General features: G+C 52.3%; 6 protein-coding genes across 6 annotated transcripts; all 6 read left to right on the top strand.

Annotated features, from left to right (window-relative positions):
* Positions 1-285: 285 nt before the first annotated feature.
* On the top strand, positions 286-2325 carry COCVIDRAFT_38139 (hypothetical protein; the record flags this gene model as incomplete). Its single annotated transcript, XM_014700783.1, has 3 exons — positions 286-548; positions 604-983; positions 1034-2325. 3 exons carry the CDS (start codon positions 286-288, stop codon positions 2323-2325), a joined length of 1935 nt encoding a protein of 644 aa, XP_014556269.1.
* Positions 2326-3180: 855 nt separating this feature from the next.
* On the top strand, positions 3181-7256 carry COCVIDRAFT_38138 (hypothetical protein; the record flags this gene model as incomplete). Its single annotated transcript, XM_014700782.1, has 5 exons — positions 3181-3818; positions 3869-4075; positions 4134-5727; positions 5783-6481; positions 6540-7256. 5 exons carry the CDS (start codon positions 3181-3183, stop codon positions 7254-7256), a joined length of 3855 nt encoding a protein of 1284 aa, XP_014556268.1.
* Positions 7257-8275: 1019 nt separating this feature from the next.
* On the top strand, positions 8276-9700 carry COCVIDRAFT_38137 (hypothetical protein; the record flags this gene model as incomplete). The annotated part of the gene is made up of 4 exons (XM_014700781.1): positions 8276-8308; positions 8374-8613; positions 8693-9026; positions 9075-9700. 4 exons carry the CDS (start codon positions 8276-8278, stop codon positions 9698-9700), a joined length of 1233 nt encoding a protein of 410 aa, XP_014556267.1.
* Positions 9701-10676: 976 nt separating this feature from the next.
* Positions 10677-13617, top strand: COCVIDRAFT_100359 (hypothetical protein; the record flags this gene model as incomplete). The annotated part of the gene is made up of 5 exons (XM_014700780.1): positions 10677-10770; positions 10832-10977; positions 11039-11202; positions 11262-11826; positions 11878-13617. 5 exons carry the CDS (start codon positions 10677-10679, stop codon positions 13615-13617), a joined length of 2709 nt encoding a protein of 902 aa, XP_014556266.1.
* A 937-nt stretch (positions 13618-14554) lies between these two features.
* Positions 14555-15847, top strand: COCVIDRAFT_100376 (hypothetical protein; the record flags this gene model as incomplete). The annotated part of the gene is made up of 6 exons (XM_014700779.1): positions 14555-14704; positions 14801-14989; positions 15047-15157; positions 15207-15383; positions 15429-15583; positions 15628-15847. The coding sequence occupies 6 exons, from the start codon at positions 14555-14557 to the stop codon at positions 15845-15847; spliced, it is 1002 nt and encodes a 333-aa protein (XP_014556265.1).
* Positions 15848-16099: 252 nt separating this feature from the next.
* On the top strand, positions 16100-17803 carry COCVIDRAFT_100348 (hypothetical protein; the record flags this gene model as incomplete). Its single annotated transcript, XM_014700778.1, has 5 exons — positions 16100-16153; positions 16211-16276; positions 16337-16776; positions 16824-16965; positions 17015-17803. 5 exons carry the CDS (start codon positions 16100-16102, stop codon positions 17801-17803), a joined length of 1491 nt encoding a protein of 496 aa, XP_014556264.1.
* Between the last annotated feature and the right edge of the window lie 66 nt (positions 17804-17869).

Here is a 17869-nt window from a genome sequence, read left to right as displayed (position 1 = left end):
CGTGATTTCGCCCAATGCCCATGTTATGCATGGGTGATATATAGGTAGTCCAACGGTGATCCTGATCCAAATACATAAAACCGCTGGGTACAAATGCAACCATTGTAATTGGCCGAGTCGAACATTCCAGCGGAAAGCCCTTGCTACGTCCGCCCCTCACTCTGACATGTGACGTCGCGTTACTTGGGCTAAGGTCGGATCGGCATTACCTTATCGATAGCCAAAATATTTGCGACTTTCCCGAGTCACGCTCCACTTGCTTCCCTCAAGACAACCACCACAGCGATGCCGCCCAAACCAAGAGGAAGCGGGACCACACGCTCCCGCGGCGGCGCAAGGGGAGGATCAGTCGTAGCAAGAAATTCAACAGACGCAACCGAATCTGTGCAAGATGCGACCCCGCAGAGTACAGCTCCTGCAGCTGCCACAGGAGATTCGATTGAGCCAGTAATCCCCAAGGAAGAGGATACCGACTCGAAGCCCGTCGTAACCGAAGAGGGCGCGCTGAATGCAACCGAATCAAAAGCTTCATCTTCAGCGACAGCATCGTATGAACGCTCTCTTTCACGTACGACGCCTGTGGTGCTGATGACTATGCGATAGTGCTGCCGAATCGCCCCAGCCTGGCGCAGAACCGAGCGCTCGCGCCCCCGTACAGAGGCTAGGCAGTTTGCAAGGCTCAGTACCTCCTTCCCGATCCGCATCACCATCTGTTCGCGGCCGCGGCGGTACAGCTCGAGGCAAGAGAGGTGTCAAGACGCCCGCGTTCACAGGTAGACGAAGCAAAGAAGAGCGAGACGCCATCGCAAAAGAGCAGGCAGCCCGCGACCGGGAAAGGACAAAGGAACAGGTCGCTGCAGACAAGAAGAGAGAGGCCGACGCATTGAGAGCAGCTAGGCGTGAAGCGAACAAACAGAAGAACGCACGAGGTGGATTCAGTGGAGTTGCCAGCGGGCCATTCTCGCTCGGAAGCTCTAGAGAAGGCACGTCGATTTTTTTCGAATACAAGCAACTGCGCTGACTGTGGCTTTAGACAGGAAGAACAATCCAAATCGTGGACACTCTGGTTTTGGCGCAGGATCCGGCTCACGAGCAGAACGCATCAAGAACGAAGATGGCGGTTACGCAGGCTCAAGTCGGTCTGGAGGCGGAGGTGGGGGCGGAGGCAGCTCTTACATGAAGAGAGAAGATGGCGGAATGGTTTCCTCGGATGATGAAGACGATATTAACCTGCCACGTAAAGACATTGACCTGATCGAGATATCTTCTGACGAAGACGAAGCCAAGGACAAAAGTGTGCCGACACAACGTCCCACAAGGACAGCATTGCCTGTTCGAATAGGACGGAAAGAACACCAAGAGCGAACATTTGGCATAAACACAGAAGCCAGCTCAGAGGCGTCTGCTAAGATACTTGAACAAGCGGAATCGAGCGGACAGTCGCTGGCTACGGCTGCCACCGACCAAGCTGGCCGAAGATCAAAAGCCAAGTCAAAGGATGTGGAGATTACCGGCTCTCGCAAGCAGTTCAAGGGTGTTTGGAATGACCCAGAAGATTCCGACATTGCTGTCAAGACGGAACCCACCAGCGACGACGAGAACATGGCTGATGCTGAACAAGTTGGCTTGTCCAACGCTCCAGCTCAGCCAGCGGAGAAGGAAGAGCCACAATCACCGGACGCTGAACGCAAGCCGAAAATCAAAAGGAAGAGTATCGCCGAACCCATCCTCCAGACTGACGAAGACCGTGCAGAATGGGCGCGTTTTCAGTCAAACTTGCGCCACATTCGAGCTGAGCTGGGTCCCGAAGAGGTGCCGTCTGTTGACGGGACAGGGGACGTAGCCATGGCAGACGCCGGCAGTGCAGAGAAAAGACCCACAGTACGAGATAACAATGTTTATCTCTTCCAGATCCCACCTCTGATGCCAGAAGTGGAACCGCCGTCTGTCAAAAAAGAGGTTTCAGACGCCCAACCCCCTCCACCACCCGTCCAGGCTTCAGGCAAAGCGGATGCGAAGATCAAGGTCGAGGAAGGAAGTTTTTCAGATCCTAATGCCAAGGCCAAGGAAGGGGTCCGCTTTGGGAGTGGACTGGTGGGCAAACTGCGCGTACACAAGTCTGGCCGCACAACACTGGACTGGGGCGGCACGAGCTTTGAGCTGACGCCGGGAAACAGATCAAGCTTCTTACAAGAAGTAGCTAGTGTCGAGATCCGGCCAGAGAACCAGAGAGCAGCGCCCGAGGATGCAGGGGATGCAATTAGTCTTGGCAGGGTCAAGGGCAAGTTTGTGGTGGTTCCCAACTGGGCGAAGATGCTGGACTAGTGCATGGAGAAGGTGTTGTCCAAGTATGCGGTGTTTTCCGTGGTGTTTTAGCTCATCAACAAGGTTAGGGCTGAAACGGCACAAGTCTTGTAGCGTTGCTATCAGAGTACAGTGAAGCAGTGCCTTTGAAAGAGGCTGCGCTAAGCTCCACCCGTATAGTTGTCATTGGTGCGTGGCAGTCCGGCAAGCATCGCGGTGTGCAGTTGCAATCTGCAAGCGTTTTCTGTCGGCCCGTTGAGCTGCGCATGCCCACGTGAATATGACACATTTTGAACTTGCACAACACTTGGTTCTCGCCATTCCTTCGACTCTGTTTCGAGTTCGCCAGCGCCTACGAGCTAGACTGACGAATACAGGATCAGAGTATATACACACCATTCCCAGAACCGAGCCAAGTACGTGACACGAGGGCAGAGCAGCCGCGGCGTGCGACGAGAGCGGTGGTAGGGGGGAGAGTTCAGTGCAGGTGGCACGTGCATGGGATCGAGATTCGAACGTCGTGGGCAAATGCCATGTTGAAAGCTGAAAAGGCCAGTGCGGCCACAATCGAGCCCCCGCGCATTAGCCCCTCGGCAGGAATGCCGGTGCAGGTTGTGGTAGGCGATTTGCAGCGTAAATCACCCTGGCCAGCCGCCTAGCTCGTCCTGCTCCCTGTTAACTGTCACTAACTGCTCTTTTTGCGTCCGCATCTCAAGGGTGCCGTTCATCGATGCAAAGCCCTCCCAGACGGGGCATGCACCCACCATCGCCTTTGCAACAACCACTCCTGGTGCACATCCCACGCCCCCCCGCGCCCGTCTCGGGCCTCCCTGTTCCTCCGCGGTCCAACCACGGCGTTATCCACGCAGATCCGCCATGGGGGATGTGGATATCCGTCAGCTCTTCGACAGCGACCCTCGACCAACTTTTGTTGTTGACTGCGATTCCCCTTCATCCGCCATCTACCATGTCAATATCGCCTTGCTTGCTATCCCACAAATCGCCCTGTCGCTTGGTTCGCACAACGCGCTGAGAGACTGGTGGGATCCTGTGAGCCTCAGTTCCGCTCGCCACCAAAACGAGTTCCGCCATGGTAGGTACCGGTGGGCCAAGTTCGTCGTCTGCCGTCGCTGGCTCGTCGTTACCATTGTTCAGCAGCCGCCTTCTTCGCTCGAGCAACCAAGCTGCTTTTCAGAGCCTGCCAGGCTACCTCGCATCGTCTCCCCTCTCTGGGGATCCCAGCCGGATACCATCTTCACTGTCAAAATCCAGTCGCCAGAGTTACGCCAACACATTGAACGCATCCGCAAAGTTGACTGGTCAAAGACATCTCTAGGCCCTATTAGCAACTGGGGATATGAACTCAACCTACTCGTGACGACTTTGATGCTGGAAACCCGCCCAACCGCCCTCTTCCTCGGACCTGAGCGGACCGTCTTGTACAACCTCGCTTATGGCGCCGTCAGTGGGTCGAGACACCCTGCCATACTGGGCCAGAGTATCCTAGATGCATGGTGTGTTGGACACCATGACCCGGGATCAAGCTTTTCTGACAACCCAATAGGCCTGAGCTTGCAGATCCCATCTCGACAACCATGGACCGCTCAGAATCAACACGCTTTGCCGATGTTCCTGAAGAGGAATTTCACTTCATGGTCGAAAGAAATGGTTTTGTTGAAGAGGTCTTCTTCATGTGGAGCCTCGTCCCTCTTGTCGGTGTCGGCGACATTACCGGCATGTATTCTATCGTGACAGAGGTCACAAAACAGAGGTAACCACCTCGTATTCTTCGCCAAAATAAAACACCATCATTAATCATACCGATTCAGGTTGCTCGAGCGTCGCGTCGATGCTTTGTTAAGGGTGGGCCAGTTGGCCAGCAAAGCAAGAACAACTAAAGAGTTTTGGGCTCAGGTAGGCCAAGCTATTCAGCCATCTGAGTATGACTTTCCGACCGCCATTTTGTACTCAAATTCTGAGTTGAATGAGGTACCAGACGCTGCAGGTGTTAAGACTGGACTACCACGTAGATGCACTCTGCAATGGACCATCGGATATAAACCCGACCACTCTGACATACCTCAGCATCTAGACCTAGACCAGGATACTGGCTTGGCTCGCGCTTTTTCCGCCAGTATAAGATACGGACCTGAAATACTATATGAGGAACAGGATGGTATACTACCAACGTCATTGTACACCGATCTCGAAAAGCGCGGTTTTGGAGACCCACTAAAAGTCTTCCTTGTTCTGCCAATACGGACTTACGACGACAACATTGTAGCATTCCTTCTTATCGGGCTTAATACTCGTCGGCCATATGATGATGAGTACAAGGATTGGATCAGTGTCTTTTCCAACTTGCTAGGAGCTTCTGCTGCACTAGTGGCACTTCACGAAGAGGAGGTACGAAGACGCAAACTGCAAGAAGAACAAGCCGCCCGAGATCGCGAAGCCCTTAATGCTGAAGTTGCAACTCTTGCACAAGAAGCTAGTAATGCTGTGGAAAAACTTCGCAACTTCCATGAGATTGCAGACCAACTCGGACTAGGGTACTTTGAGATTGGTGTTGATGGGATGCTGGTACATGCTAATGTAAGGTTCCGAATTGCAGCCCGTCAACATCGGCTGATGCGACAACAGGAAACATACTTTATTCAAACTGGGCACCAGAGAGACTTTTCGAGTTGCCCACCTTTTACCTTCAAGCAATGTATTCACGAAGATGATATAGCCACAATCGAGGATCGATGGGAGAGTCTGATAGCGGGAGAACCAGCTACATTTGAGGTTCGTTGGAAGAGACACTTGAATCAAGAAAAAGGAGACAAAAAGACTAGTGACGACTATCTTTGGACACTCTCGGCTTGTGTGCCTATCAAAAACGCAGACGGGATTGTTACTGGTGTCTTTGGCTGCAACACCGACATTTCTGCCCAGAAAGAGGCGACTGAAGCTGCCATCATGCGCTCAGAGGCAGAGCGGCGCTTAGCCAGTTTCACCGAGCTGGCACCAGTCGGTCTATATCACCTGAACGAGGATCTGTCGATGAGGTACTGCAACGACCAGTGGTTTCGTATCACCGGCCATGACAAAGTACCCATGGATCAAGTAGACTGGCGAAATATCGTCGACGAAGACCGGATAGAGGCTTGCTATCGCGACGTAGACATGACCAGATACAAGGAAGGGTCACATACATTTTCAACCCATCTCAAGAAACAATGGACGGGACCAGATGGAGTCACGACATCAACCTGGATCCTCGTAACAGCCACTGCCTATACAGATGGCACCATCATGGGGACAATGACGGATATTTCGCAGCTGAAGTGGGCCGAGTCGATTCAAAAGACCAGAGTGGAAGAAGCGCTTGAGTCGAAGAGGCAGCAAGAAAACTTTATTGACATGACCAGTCATGAGGCAAGTGACTCTCACAGAATTTATGTGCATAGAAAACTGACTGTCACCGATATAGATGCGCAATCCACTGAGCGCAATGGTACAGTGTGCTGACTCTATCATGGGCTCACTGGGCGAGATGAAAGCTCTTGTGCAAGACGAAGCACTCGCTGCACAGCCCGACCAACGAGCACAGCTAGAAGACTTGATTGATAGCAGTCTAGACGCTATCGATACGATACAGGCATGCGCCACACATCAAAAACGGATTGTTGACGATATCCTTACTCTCTCAAAGCTCGACTCGAAGCTTCTAGTCATCAGCCCTCTAGTGCTGCAACCCGCGACGCTTTTACAAGACGCATACAAAATGTTCAAAGACGAAGCTAACAAGGTTGGTGTCGAGCTCGAAGTGCGGTGTGACCCGTCCATTGAGGAAATGGAGATTGACTGGGCAGTCTTGGATCCGAGCCGCGTTCTTCAGATTCTCATAAATCTACTGACCAACGCAATCAAGTTCACAAAGGACCAAGAGACACGCAAGGTCGAAGTCATTATGGGTGCTTCTCGGGAGGCAGAAAAATTGCCAGAGATCGAGTATGTGCCACAAGAAGCCTTACGAAGGGATTTCCTTTCTCAAGCTGAGGACGATAATGCTGGCGAAGTGTTCTACCTCAACTTCACAGTCAGGGACAGTGGATGTGGGCTTTCGCCTGAGCACAAGGCCAAACTTTTTCTTCGATTTTCGCAGGCCACACCAAAGACACATGTCCAGGTACTACTCTGTCACACATCCTTTGCCGTTCGTATCAGTAGACTAATAACCACTCTAGTATGGCGGGACAGGCCTTGGTCTCTTTATATCCCGGGAACTCACCGAACTGCAAGGTGGCAGCATTGGTGTGGCCTCTGACCAGAACATTGGATCTACATTTTCCTTTTACATCAAATCACGGCGTGCAACACCACCTCGAGACAAACGTACGACTATAGACGTAAACCCTACTCTTAACGGCGAGTCGTCGACGGGCACCAACGTCGAAATTATTGGAGACATGAATGGCAACCATGAGGCTGTAGTGGTCGATGGTCTCTCGTTGCCAGAAGTGGAAGAAGTTATGGAAGTAGAGAAACAGCATTACAACATCCTGGTTGTAGAAGACAATCTGATTAACCAGCGGGTTTTATCCGCGCAACTAAAGAAACTAGGCCACACGGTGCACGTTGCAAACCACGGCGTCGAGGCCCTGCGTCATTTATCACAAACGCCATTTTCAGCTACGCCTAGTGCTTCGCCCTCGGTGCCTCTCAGCGTGGTGCTCATGGACATTGAAATGCCCGTCATGGACGGACTGACGTGTACACGGAGGATCCGAGAGATGGAGGCACAAGGCGAGCTGAGTGGACATGTACCGATTATTGCAGTCAGTGCCAACGCGAGACGAGAACAGGTGGAATTGGCCAAGAGCGCGGGTGTGGATGGCGCAATATGCAAGCCTTTCCGGGTTCCCGAGTTGATAGGCTTAATTGAAGGGCTGGGCATTAAGTAAGAGTGGCTGATGCTCAAAGGCAGAGCAAGGGACGCGATGGGAGGCACAGGCGCAGGCAGCATGGACACCATCGTAGTTCCTGGGCTAGACAATGAATGTAATAGAGATTCAAGGAAACGTCCGGGCCCCCGCGTCTTGAGACGCGTCCGAGCACGCGTCGTCTGGTCAACTGCAGGTCGTGGGGACTGGGTAGTGACGCCATGGAAACCTTCAGCAGATCTCGAGGGTGTGTGCGCAATGTAGGGGGCTCGAAATGGATCAAAGACAAAGTGGAAGTGGGAGCCAGCCACTTAACGCGTCGAGCAACGCGTCGTGCCTGGCGATACGTCGCCGGAATGTCATGGTCAGCCATTGTCAGATTCTCATCAGCGAAAAATCTTATCTGATCCGAGGCCGGAACGAGCCAAAAGACCATTGTGCAGCCAGTGCGGACTAGCAGACGGCCTAATTGTGGTTTCAAATGCATTTCCAAGACTGATATCAGCCGCCAGGCCCCAGAGCCTAGCTGCTCACGGAAACGGCCCTTGCATGTTGTGGTGGGGACAGGTCGAATCGTAGCGCGTTGCGACGCGTCTGGGTTTTGGCACAGGCTGTGGCTGGGTACGCAGCTGAGTGACCATTTTGCAATTCCTACACGCCTGGGGAGGAGGAACATGGACAATATGGGTGTCTTTGGATTGCATGCAGGCACAATGTTGCGCATATCTACTTGATTGTTCTACTTTTGTGGTGGAAAGGCTGGAAAAAGCATGATGATGAGGATTGCGAACGCATGAGCTCATAGCGCACTTTTCGCGTCGAGGGGGCACTAGCGGCCGCAAGCGCGATCGCCCTGTCACGTGCTCGCGAGTGAACGCGGATTTATAGAGTGAGCGCGTCTCTTCTCTGTCCCTCTCTACACTACAACCCACCACCACTTCTTACAAGCACATCCACTTGTCTTGTCTTCTCTACGCCTGTGTCCTTCAACACTCGACCCAGCGCATTATTACCAACTTTTTTTCTTCGCCTCACACACAATGTCTGCTATCCAGTCTACACCTTCCAAGCAGGTACGTCACGGTACATGCGGGACATGTACTTCCACGCGACGCGTCCATACTAACGCGTCATACAGGTGGCATCTGCAATTGAGTCTCTCAAGATGACCAACTCACCCGCAAAGACACTCGACTTCTCGGACTCGGACAAGGAAAATGTTTTCAAGCCCATTGTCGGCATTCCAGATGATTTCGACGCCAACGCCGAGGACGTCAAGCCTACAGTCGCGTCTACCATTAAGGCTGAGGAGGCACATGAGCCCCTCCTTCAAGAGAACCCAGGACGCTTTGTCCTTTTCCCCATCAAGTACCACGATGTAAGTTTTTCCACTTTACGCGTCTAGTGGCGCGTCAATCAAGTCTCCACCATGACTCATGCTAATTGATTTCTCATAGGTCTGGCAAATGTACAAGAAGGCCGAGGCTTCTTTCTGGACCGCCGAAGAGATTGACCTTTCCAAGGATCTCCACGACTGGAACAAGCGCCTCAACGACGACGAGCGCTTCTTCATCTCCCACGTCCTCGCCTTCTTCGCCGCCTCCGATGGCATCGTCAACGAGAACCTGGTCGAGCGTTTCTCGAGCGAAGTACAAATCCCCGAGGCACGATGCTTCTACGGCTTCCAGATCATGATGGAGAATGTCCACTCCGAGACCTACTCTCTGCTCATCGACACATACATTAGCGAGCCAAGGCAGCGCCAGTACCTTTTCAACGCCATTGACAACAGTAAGTTGCCCCACAACGCGCTTGACTTACGCGTCTAACGTGTCATAGTTCCCTGCATCCGCAAGAAGGCCGACTGGGCTCTGCGATGGATCTCTGACAAGAACTCCACCTTTGCCAACCGTCTCGTCGCATTCGCTGCAGTCGAGGGTATCTTCTTCAGTGGATCATTCGCATCCATCTTCTGGCTCAAGAAGCGTGGCCTGATGCCTGGTCTTACCTTTTCCAACGAGCTCATCTCTCGTGATGAGGGCATGCACACCGACTTCGCCTGTCTGTTGTTCTCTCTTCTCAACACCCGCCCTAGCAAGGAGTCTGTCCAGGCCATCATCACCGAGGCTGTTGCCATTGAGCAAGAGTTCCTTAGCGACGCCCTGCCATGCGCCCTGCTCGGCATGAACGCCAAGCTCATGTGCCAGTACATTGAGTTCGTTGCTGACCGTCTGCTCCTTGCTTTGGGCAACACCAAGGTCTACCACGCCACGAACCCCTTTGACTTCATGGAGAACATCTCGCTTGCCGGCAAGACCAACTTCTTCGAGAAGCGTGTCGGTGACTACCAGAAGGCTGGTGTCATGGCCAGCACAAAGAAGCACGAGCAGAAGGAGGGCTCATCCTCACCCGCACCTGAGCCTCAAGGCCAGTCTGGTGACTTCTGCTTCGACGAGGACTTTTAGACGCCTCACTTTGTTTCCTTGCCATGTTTCCACTATTTAATTCCTGTATACCACCCTGGACGCTGGTGCCGGACATCATCTGTCTGCATCCTTCTGGTCTTTGCATTGCTGGAGTCTCCGATACTCCTTGGACATTGGCGTCATGGCGTAGATGATTTTTTGAGCAAGACTCTGGATGAGCGACGCGGCTGGGTATGGACTTTTGCACGCGATGGATCAACGACCTATATCCCCCACTGAATAATTATGAATACAATATATCAATCCATGAAACCTTGCGTCAATCGTGATGATCACTCGTTTCTTTTTAATGACTATTCCTGGCAGTCCGCGTGGCTTTGGTCCCACGAGGCCGGACAGCCTTGGCGTGCTTGATCTCACGCAAGCTTCGGGTGAACTACGACCATCGGGCCTACCGGTCTCCGCGGTGCATATCGTCTCAACATGGCAGATCCGCCATCCTTCACTCTCCGCCCGCTACTCGTCCCTTGGTTTTTCATATGAGCGAATCCAAGGTTCAATTCACATGACGTCACCCATCCATGTGGCGTTATCGTGCCGAGGCTATCGTGATCCAAATCAGTACAAGTCGCCTGCAGGCAGTTTCGCGGCGCGCCCAGCCTATCATTCGGAACTTCACTTAAAGACCCATTCGCCTCGGACAAAATCTCCAGGCATGTCATTTCCAGCCGCGCGGCACGATTGCAGAGGGCCGGATATGATATGCATGACAGCAGCCGCCAACTACTAGGTTGTCAATATCCGCATCCGTGACCCTCCGCAAAAGACGACCCTGAGAAAGTCTGGGCCTTAACGCCTCTGGAATCTTCGCTTACTGTTCCTGCGCATCCAACGCATTGCCCGAGTACAGCTCACCTGTATTCCTTAGGCCAACACATACCTTGTGTGTTGTATTACTTTGCAGTCTCTTATATCAAAGCCCGCGTAGATTCATGTCGCACTGTCACATGTACCCATGGCCGATGCAATCCCCAAGATCATCACCACGCCTGCCGGTCGAAGCGCCGCTCTCCAAAGGCAGGAAACCACATCCTCGACCACGATTGACGGTAACTCTTCACACCTCGCTATTCGGGGAGTCGAATCACTAACACTGAAGTCCCGCGATAGTGCCTTTGTCCAACAAGAAACTTGTAGCAAAGCTGAGAAGCCCTACAGCATCGCCTGCGCAGCAACACAATGAGGCGCAACAAAATGGAGGAAGCTTGGGGAGTGCGATAGGATTGTCGGAAACGCCCTTGGACCCGCTCTCGCAAGTATGTCTTTGAGCATTGCCTTTGCGCCGACGCGGAATACTACTAATGCAGTGGTGTTTAGCAAATCTTCAAGAGAACAAATACGTCACCGGCGGCTCAGAAGCTTCGGTCGCAGAACTCGGAACCCGTCGCAAGTCAATTACCGAGAGAGTCGAATGATATAAGCATGGATAAGGTTAGTGGTGAGACAGCTCGCGGCGCTGGTGGGAATAAGGCCGACAAGAAGTAAGTGCTTGCGAGTACGAGGTAAGGCGACAGATAAATGAGACTGACGACTTTTCTAGAAGAGTATCGTTTCTTAGTCGCTTTATGGGCAGCACCAAGAAAAAGAGCAGCCCGGACGGTATTAGCGACAATGGCTCCGAACCAGACGACCCACGCCACGAGGGTATGAATGCCCAGCTCTATGTCAACAACCTCAGTTTCAGTCCAAAGACCCCGCATCCCCCGGCATACATCAAAGTGAGAGCAAAGTTCAAGAAGGAGAAGGAGTTTGATCGCGTCTTTCTCGCGCAAGAGCTACGATCTGGGTCGGGAAGGAAAAGTCCGCCGGCTGCTGGATCAAACCCTGCACCGCAATCCGGATCCGCCGCTACACATAATCCAATCTGGGCCGTTGAATTTAGCAAGGATGGAAGATATCTTGCTGTAGGTGGACAGGATCGGGTGATTAGGGTATGGGCCGTGATAGACAGCCCAGAGCGACGTCGAGCGCACGAAAACACTGAAAGAGATCGACATGCGCATCATGAGGAGGCCAAGCACCTCAGTGCGCCGGTGTTTGAGCAGAAGCCAATTCGTGAATACCAAGGACATACGTCGACTATCTTGGATTTGAGCTGGAGTAAGGTATGTTGTAGGGTGATGAACTTTCAAGATAGTGTTACTAACAAACAAAAGAATAATTTCCTCTTATCTTCATCAATGGACAAGACTGTTCGTCTGTGGCATGTAAGCCGCGACGACAACTTGTGCACGTTCAAACATTCCGACTTTGTGCCTTCGATACAGTTTCATCCGACCGATGATCGATTTTTCCTTGCTGGATCCTTGGACGCGAAATTACGGCTTTGGAGTATTCCAGATAAAAGCGTTGCGTTTTCGACTACAGCTCCAGACATGATTACATCAGTCGCTTTTACACCTGACGGAAAGACGTGTATGGCGGGCACGCTTGGTGGGCTTTGCCTATTCTACGATACTGAGGGCCTAAAGTGGCAGGCGCAACTCCATGTCAAATCGACCAGAGGTCAGAATGCAAAGGGCAGTAAAATTACAGGGATTCAGGCAACGTATTGGCCACCGGGTAGCGAAGATGGTGAAGTCAAATTGCTGGTGTCGAGTAATGATTCAAGACTGCGGATATACAATATGAAGGACAAGACGCTGGAGATGAAGTTTCGCGGCCATCAAAACATGTGCAGCCAAATCCGAGCAACTTTCGCTGATGGCACCGGGCACATTGTGTGCGGAAGTGAGGACCGTAAGACGTACATTTGGTCGACATCCGCGCTGGAAGGCGGCGAGAAGAGGGACCAGCGGCCAATGGAAATGTTCGAAGCCCACAATTCTATCACTACTTGCGCAATCATCGCACCCATGCAGACAAGACAGCTTCTGAGCGCGTCAGAAGACCCAATCTTTGACCTTTGTAATCCACCACCGGTTACCTTGGTTTCAAAAGCGGAATCTGTAGTATCATCGCGAGCGCCTACGGAGACGGGATCAGCACATCTGACACCTGGACCTACAGACACGCAGTTCAAGAAGGCGGCGGGAAGTCCGGCATATATCGCGCGCTCTGCGCATCGCGGAGGCAACATTATTGTCACAGCCGACTATACTGGTGCTCTTAAGGTGTTTCGACAGGACTGCGCGTTCCAGAAGCGTATACGGCAAAGTGAGCAGTGGGACAGTACTCTAATGAAACGAGCATCCGTCATCGGCCGCCCAAGCAGCATAATCTCACGCACCAGCCGGTCTCGACGAGATAGCGTATCCACGCAGCCACCCAACGACCGCATCATAACCTGGCGCCAAGACATCACCCACGGCAGCATCGACTCCGGCACCTCGCTCTCCATCCGCAGCGCCTCCCCCCGCAAATCCCTCGCAGCCCTAAACCTCAACGCCTCCCCCTCCTCGCGCTCCCACTCCCCCATCCTCCGCCCCACAAAAACAAACGACTCCCACGATATACCACGTCCAACAGACACCCCTGGTACCTCGTCCTCCCGCGATCCCAGCACTCCCCCTATATACAGCACCACCCACTCCTCCACCTCCTCCCTACACAAACACCCTGAAAAACTCTCCCCGGACTCCCTCCTCCATCCTTCTTCTCTTCCTCCTCCTCCTCCTCCTTCTCACCCTCCTCACCCTCCGGCCAGAAACGACATCGACACATCAACTTCGAACCCCCTCCTCCAACTCTCAGACCCAATTTCTAACCCTCTGGCTCTGCTCAACGGCCAGTCTTGGCTCTTCTGGACTAGCAATGCCAAGAAACCTATGGGTGCGCCGGCGAGTTCCCGTCCGGATTTGCTGGGGCGCACGAGTTCGACGAGTCAGGTTAGTAGGCTTACGGATGAGGGGAGTGAAGGGGGTGAGTTTGAGGAGGGGGAGCGGAGGGGGAGGTAGACGAGATGGGGTTAAGTATGGCGGGCAGTTTGGAGGGTGTTATTTGGTTTTTTTTTTCCATTTTTTGGGGTTTTTTTTTTTGCAAGGTGAGGGTTTCTGGGTAAAGGTGTTCAGGGTGGGATTCGTATAGATATGTGGGATGAAGTGGAATGAATATTCTTTTTTTGATTGATTATTTGAAGTGTGCTTTTGTATCAGTCAATAGACACTATTATCTATGAGGAAAAAAAAACACATCTGGCGCTTACTAGATCTCGTTATCAGATGAGGTGCGTACAATATCCGTCTAACTAGCCGAAGAAAAAAAAAATCTGCATCCCACGCGCCGCATGATACCGATGTTGTAGAATTGCGGGCGACTCGGACTTGCAACAAAAAAGTAGAGTATCATATGCCTGACAACGGGCAAAAAAGATGACCTAACCAGGGGTCGAACCTGGAATCTCTTGATATCGAATGAATCGTAGTCAAGCGCCTTGCCATTGGGCCATTAGGCCGATTGTTTTCAATCGATGAAAGAAACGGAATTTGATTGATTTATATCCATTAACAGATACACACACAGAATTGAGACATGCACACAGTAAGTTTCCAAATGTAACGTCTTTCGATACTGAGAAAACTTTTCCCCAAAACAATCATCCCATATAAATCGGCCCTGTGGAGTCACAAACCTCGTTCAGCCCGCCCTTAGCCCGATCGTCACTAGCGTCTCTCAGACCCCTGTCCATCTCCCCGGTCGGTCGGTCAGTCGGTCGCGCGCCAGCAAACAACGCTGCTAACTACTGCATCGTACGCGCTCAACACCATCTCACTCTTGCTTAAAATCTTCGCGTGAATAAAAGAATCCAAACAGCCAGGATAACGGAGAGCCACCGGCGGAAGGAAAAAAACCCCCCGTTAGGTTTTTTTTTTGTTTGAAGAGAAAAAAAAAGAGATGGAAGCAGAAGCGGACGGTGTGGCGGAGAAAGTGCAATCGCTGAGTGACCTGGAGCTCGCGGTGCTGATATGTCTTGTCGCGGAGCAGCATTGCGTTATCGAGTGTGAAGTTGAGAGTTTGCGGGGGGTGCAGGTGGAACTTGAGCTTGTTGGTTTCTCCCCCTTCCTTGACGAATGCGTGGGTGGAGGAAGGAGGAAAGATGGATTAGAAGGGGGAATGTGTTCGGAGCTGACTGAGATATAGGTGGCAGCCAAGGTTTTTGGGCTTGCGTGTGCAGTGTTGGAGTGCGAGGAGGGGATGTCGCTGGATGAGTTTGGGAGGGGCATTTTAGTGGGGGGTGAAGAAGAGGAGGATGAGGGACGCATTGCGAATGTGGTTGTTGCGAGGGAGTTGAATCGGGCGAGTGAGCAGGTGCAGATTCAGGCTTTGGAGGTGAGGTTAAGTTCGGTGTGTGTGGTGTTGGGCATGGTTTTGCTAATGGTGGAGTAGCTTATACGCGGAAAGAGGAATTTCACGAGGACGGCGGTACATGCGGCGCCGAAGCCGTTTTTGTTTATTGCGTTGAATGCGGCGGATAGTCCGAGGTTGACTATGCATTTGGTAGGTTGTGGTTGGAGTCTTTCAAGGGTTTGCGCTGACGTGGCTGCAGAACGATCAGTTTTTCATTTCGCATAGGCATCAAGCCGAAGATGGACTGCCGAATCTTGAGGAGTTGCAAGAGAAGGAACGCGGTTTTGATGATGGCGCTTCGATGTCTTCGGTGGTGCGTACAGTTCCATTCATGGCAGTGAAACCGAAACCGCAGAGTGCATTGTTCACATCAGAAGTACGTCTCTTGGGACGAGTACTTGACGATAACTAACAGTTTCAGGATCTCGCCAATCTGGCAAAGCTTACAGCTGGAGTCAAGATTAGCTCAGAAGTGCGGGCATATCTATACAATATCGTCGTCTTTATGAGGCTACATCGTGCAGTTGCAGGAGGAGTGTCAGCACTAGCTACAAGACACTTTAGCATGTTGGCCCAGTAAGTTGAGTGCTGCTTGAGACGAATGAAGCTGATTGTGCTAGTACACTTGCCCCGCTCCATGGCTTGGACTACATGTCTCCGTCCATGGTTGCGCTGGCCGCTCGCAAGATATACCCACATCGCATCGTCATCACTGCACCGGAGAACGAACGCAGTATGCAATGGGGTAGCTCTTTGGAGGCGGTGAAAGCAGTGCTGGAAGGTGTCACACCCGAGGACGTGATCGAGGAAGTGCTCGAGTCGGTTGAGGTACCACTGTAGCAGTGCCACTAGGCACGAGCTGAGTAAGTATGTGTGTTGCTCATCTCATCGGGGCGTGGTGGGTGTGATTGGCAGCTGGCGGGGTCGCAGGGCCTGCCCCTCGCAAAGTGGGACCGTGGCGGAGCGTTGATTCATGCAGCCGCCTCGACGTCAATTGCGCACAGGGTACCAGCGAACAGACTACAAAACGCCGGCGGTACCTCGCAATTTTGGGACTGTTCTGCTGCCCTTTTGCGCGCTTCCACAATTACAATGGCAACTACCTACTTCGACCAGCTGAGTCCGGGCGTCCAGGGCGCAATCGAGGTACCTGACGCCCACCAGACGTCATAGCCATGCGCTTATACTAACTTCCTTATTGAGAGCGAGCTTGGGGACCAAGATTCCAAGAGTATCGCCAGCGTAAATAGCCATGATGATGCCTTGGAGGTGCGCATTGAGTTGTTTCTCGCTTTTTTCTCTTTGACTTTCGCTCACAAACACCGACAGGTGGTTTTCGAAGGCGGATATAACGGCCACCGCCGCAAAGCTTCACTCGCACCCCACCCTTCGGGCAAGATGACGTCGCGTCCGGAAAATGAGCGCCGCACCACCGCGTGTATTGTTCACTCACTTCTCGAGAAACATGAGGGCCTGCCTGTCAAGGACCATTCGCAGTCGTATGAAGGCCTGGCCCAGGAGCGGCGCGTCGACAAGGATGCGCTCAAGGAGCACACTCATGAGCGAGAGCACTCGCGGCTGTTGACCAAGAAGGAGCTGTCGGACATGGCTTTTGGCATCCGGGAACTTTCCAAGAAGTTATCGCAGATCCGCCTGAAGCTGCACGTCAAGAACATTTTCATACTCGGCAAAGCCCACGATGAGGGCCTGATCAAGCATTCGCGTGAGGTTACCGAGTGGTTGCTGACCAAGGACTCGGCATACACGGTGTATGTTTTGGTTTTGCGACACGATGGATAGCACTGACAGGATGTAGCTATGTGGAACAAACGTTGAAGGATAATCACATCTTCAGTGCCAAAGACCTTCTCGACAAGGACGGGTTCAAGGGGCGTCTCAAGTTCTGGACAAATGAGATGTGCGCGCAGAGACCGCAGACCTTTGATATCGTCTTGGCGGTATGACAGCGAAATCGACTCGAAACGTACAGGACTAACAGATTCGCAGCTTGGTGGTGATGGTACAGTATTGTACGCCTCATGGCTCTTCCAGCGCATCGTCCCTCCAACCATTGCCTTTTCACTTGGATCTCTTGGCTTTCTTACCAAATTCGATTTCGAACTATATCCACAATCGCTTTCCCGAGCTTTCGCAGACGGTATAACCGTTAGTCTACGCCTCCGATTCGAAGCTACCATTATGCGGTCTCAAGAGCGTGATCCCAAGGGACGCGATTTGGTCGAGGAACTTATTGGAGAAGAGTCTGAAGACCACCACACGCATTACTCGGATGGAACTCACAATATTTTGAACGAAGTGGTTGTTGATCGAGGGCCAAACCCAACCATGTCGTCCATCGAGTTGTTTGGCGACGATGAGCACTTTACAACAGTCCAGGCTGATGGTATCTGTGTATCCACGCCTACGGGATCTACTGCATACAACCTTGCAGCCGGCGGCTCGCTCTGCCATCCAGACAACCCGGTCGTTCTCGTGACTGCCATATGTGCGCATACGCTGTCATTCCGGCCAATTATCCTACCCGATACCATTGTACTACGCTGTGGTGTGCCCTATGATGCAAGGACAAGCTCTTGGGCTAGTTTCGATGGAAGGGAAAGAGTCGAATTAAAGCCGGGCGATTACGTAACTATTAGTGCCAGTCGTTTCCCTTTCCCGAGTGTGCTGCCGTTGGACAAGAGGCGGACGGATTGGATCGATAGTATATCGAGGACTCTGAACTGGAACAGCAGGCAAAAGCAGAAGGCGTTCAAGGAGTGGAGCTCGGAGAAATAGATGCTGTTGACAAGAGCGATGAGTATTCATGTCTAGAAAACAAGTAGATGGCATCATCTGATCACG

The sequence above is a fragment of the Bipolaris victoriae genome (genome assembly GCF_000527765.1).
Source record: "Bipolaris victoriae FI3 unplaced genomic scaffold scaffold_46, whole genome shotgun sequence".
Classification (NCBI taxonomy): Eukaryota; Fungi; Ascomycota; class Dothideomycetes; order Pleosporales; family Pleosporaceae; genus Bipolaris; species Bipolaris victoriae.
Note: the sequence above shows the minus strand (reverse complement) of the source record. Positions and strands in the feature narration are given on the sequence as shown.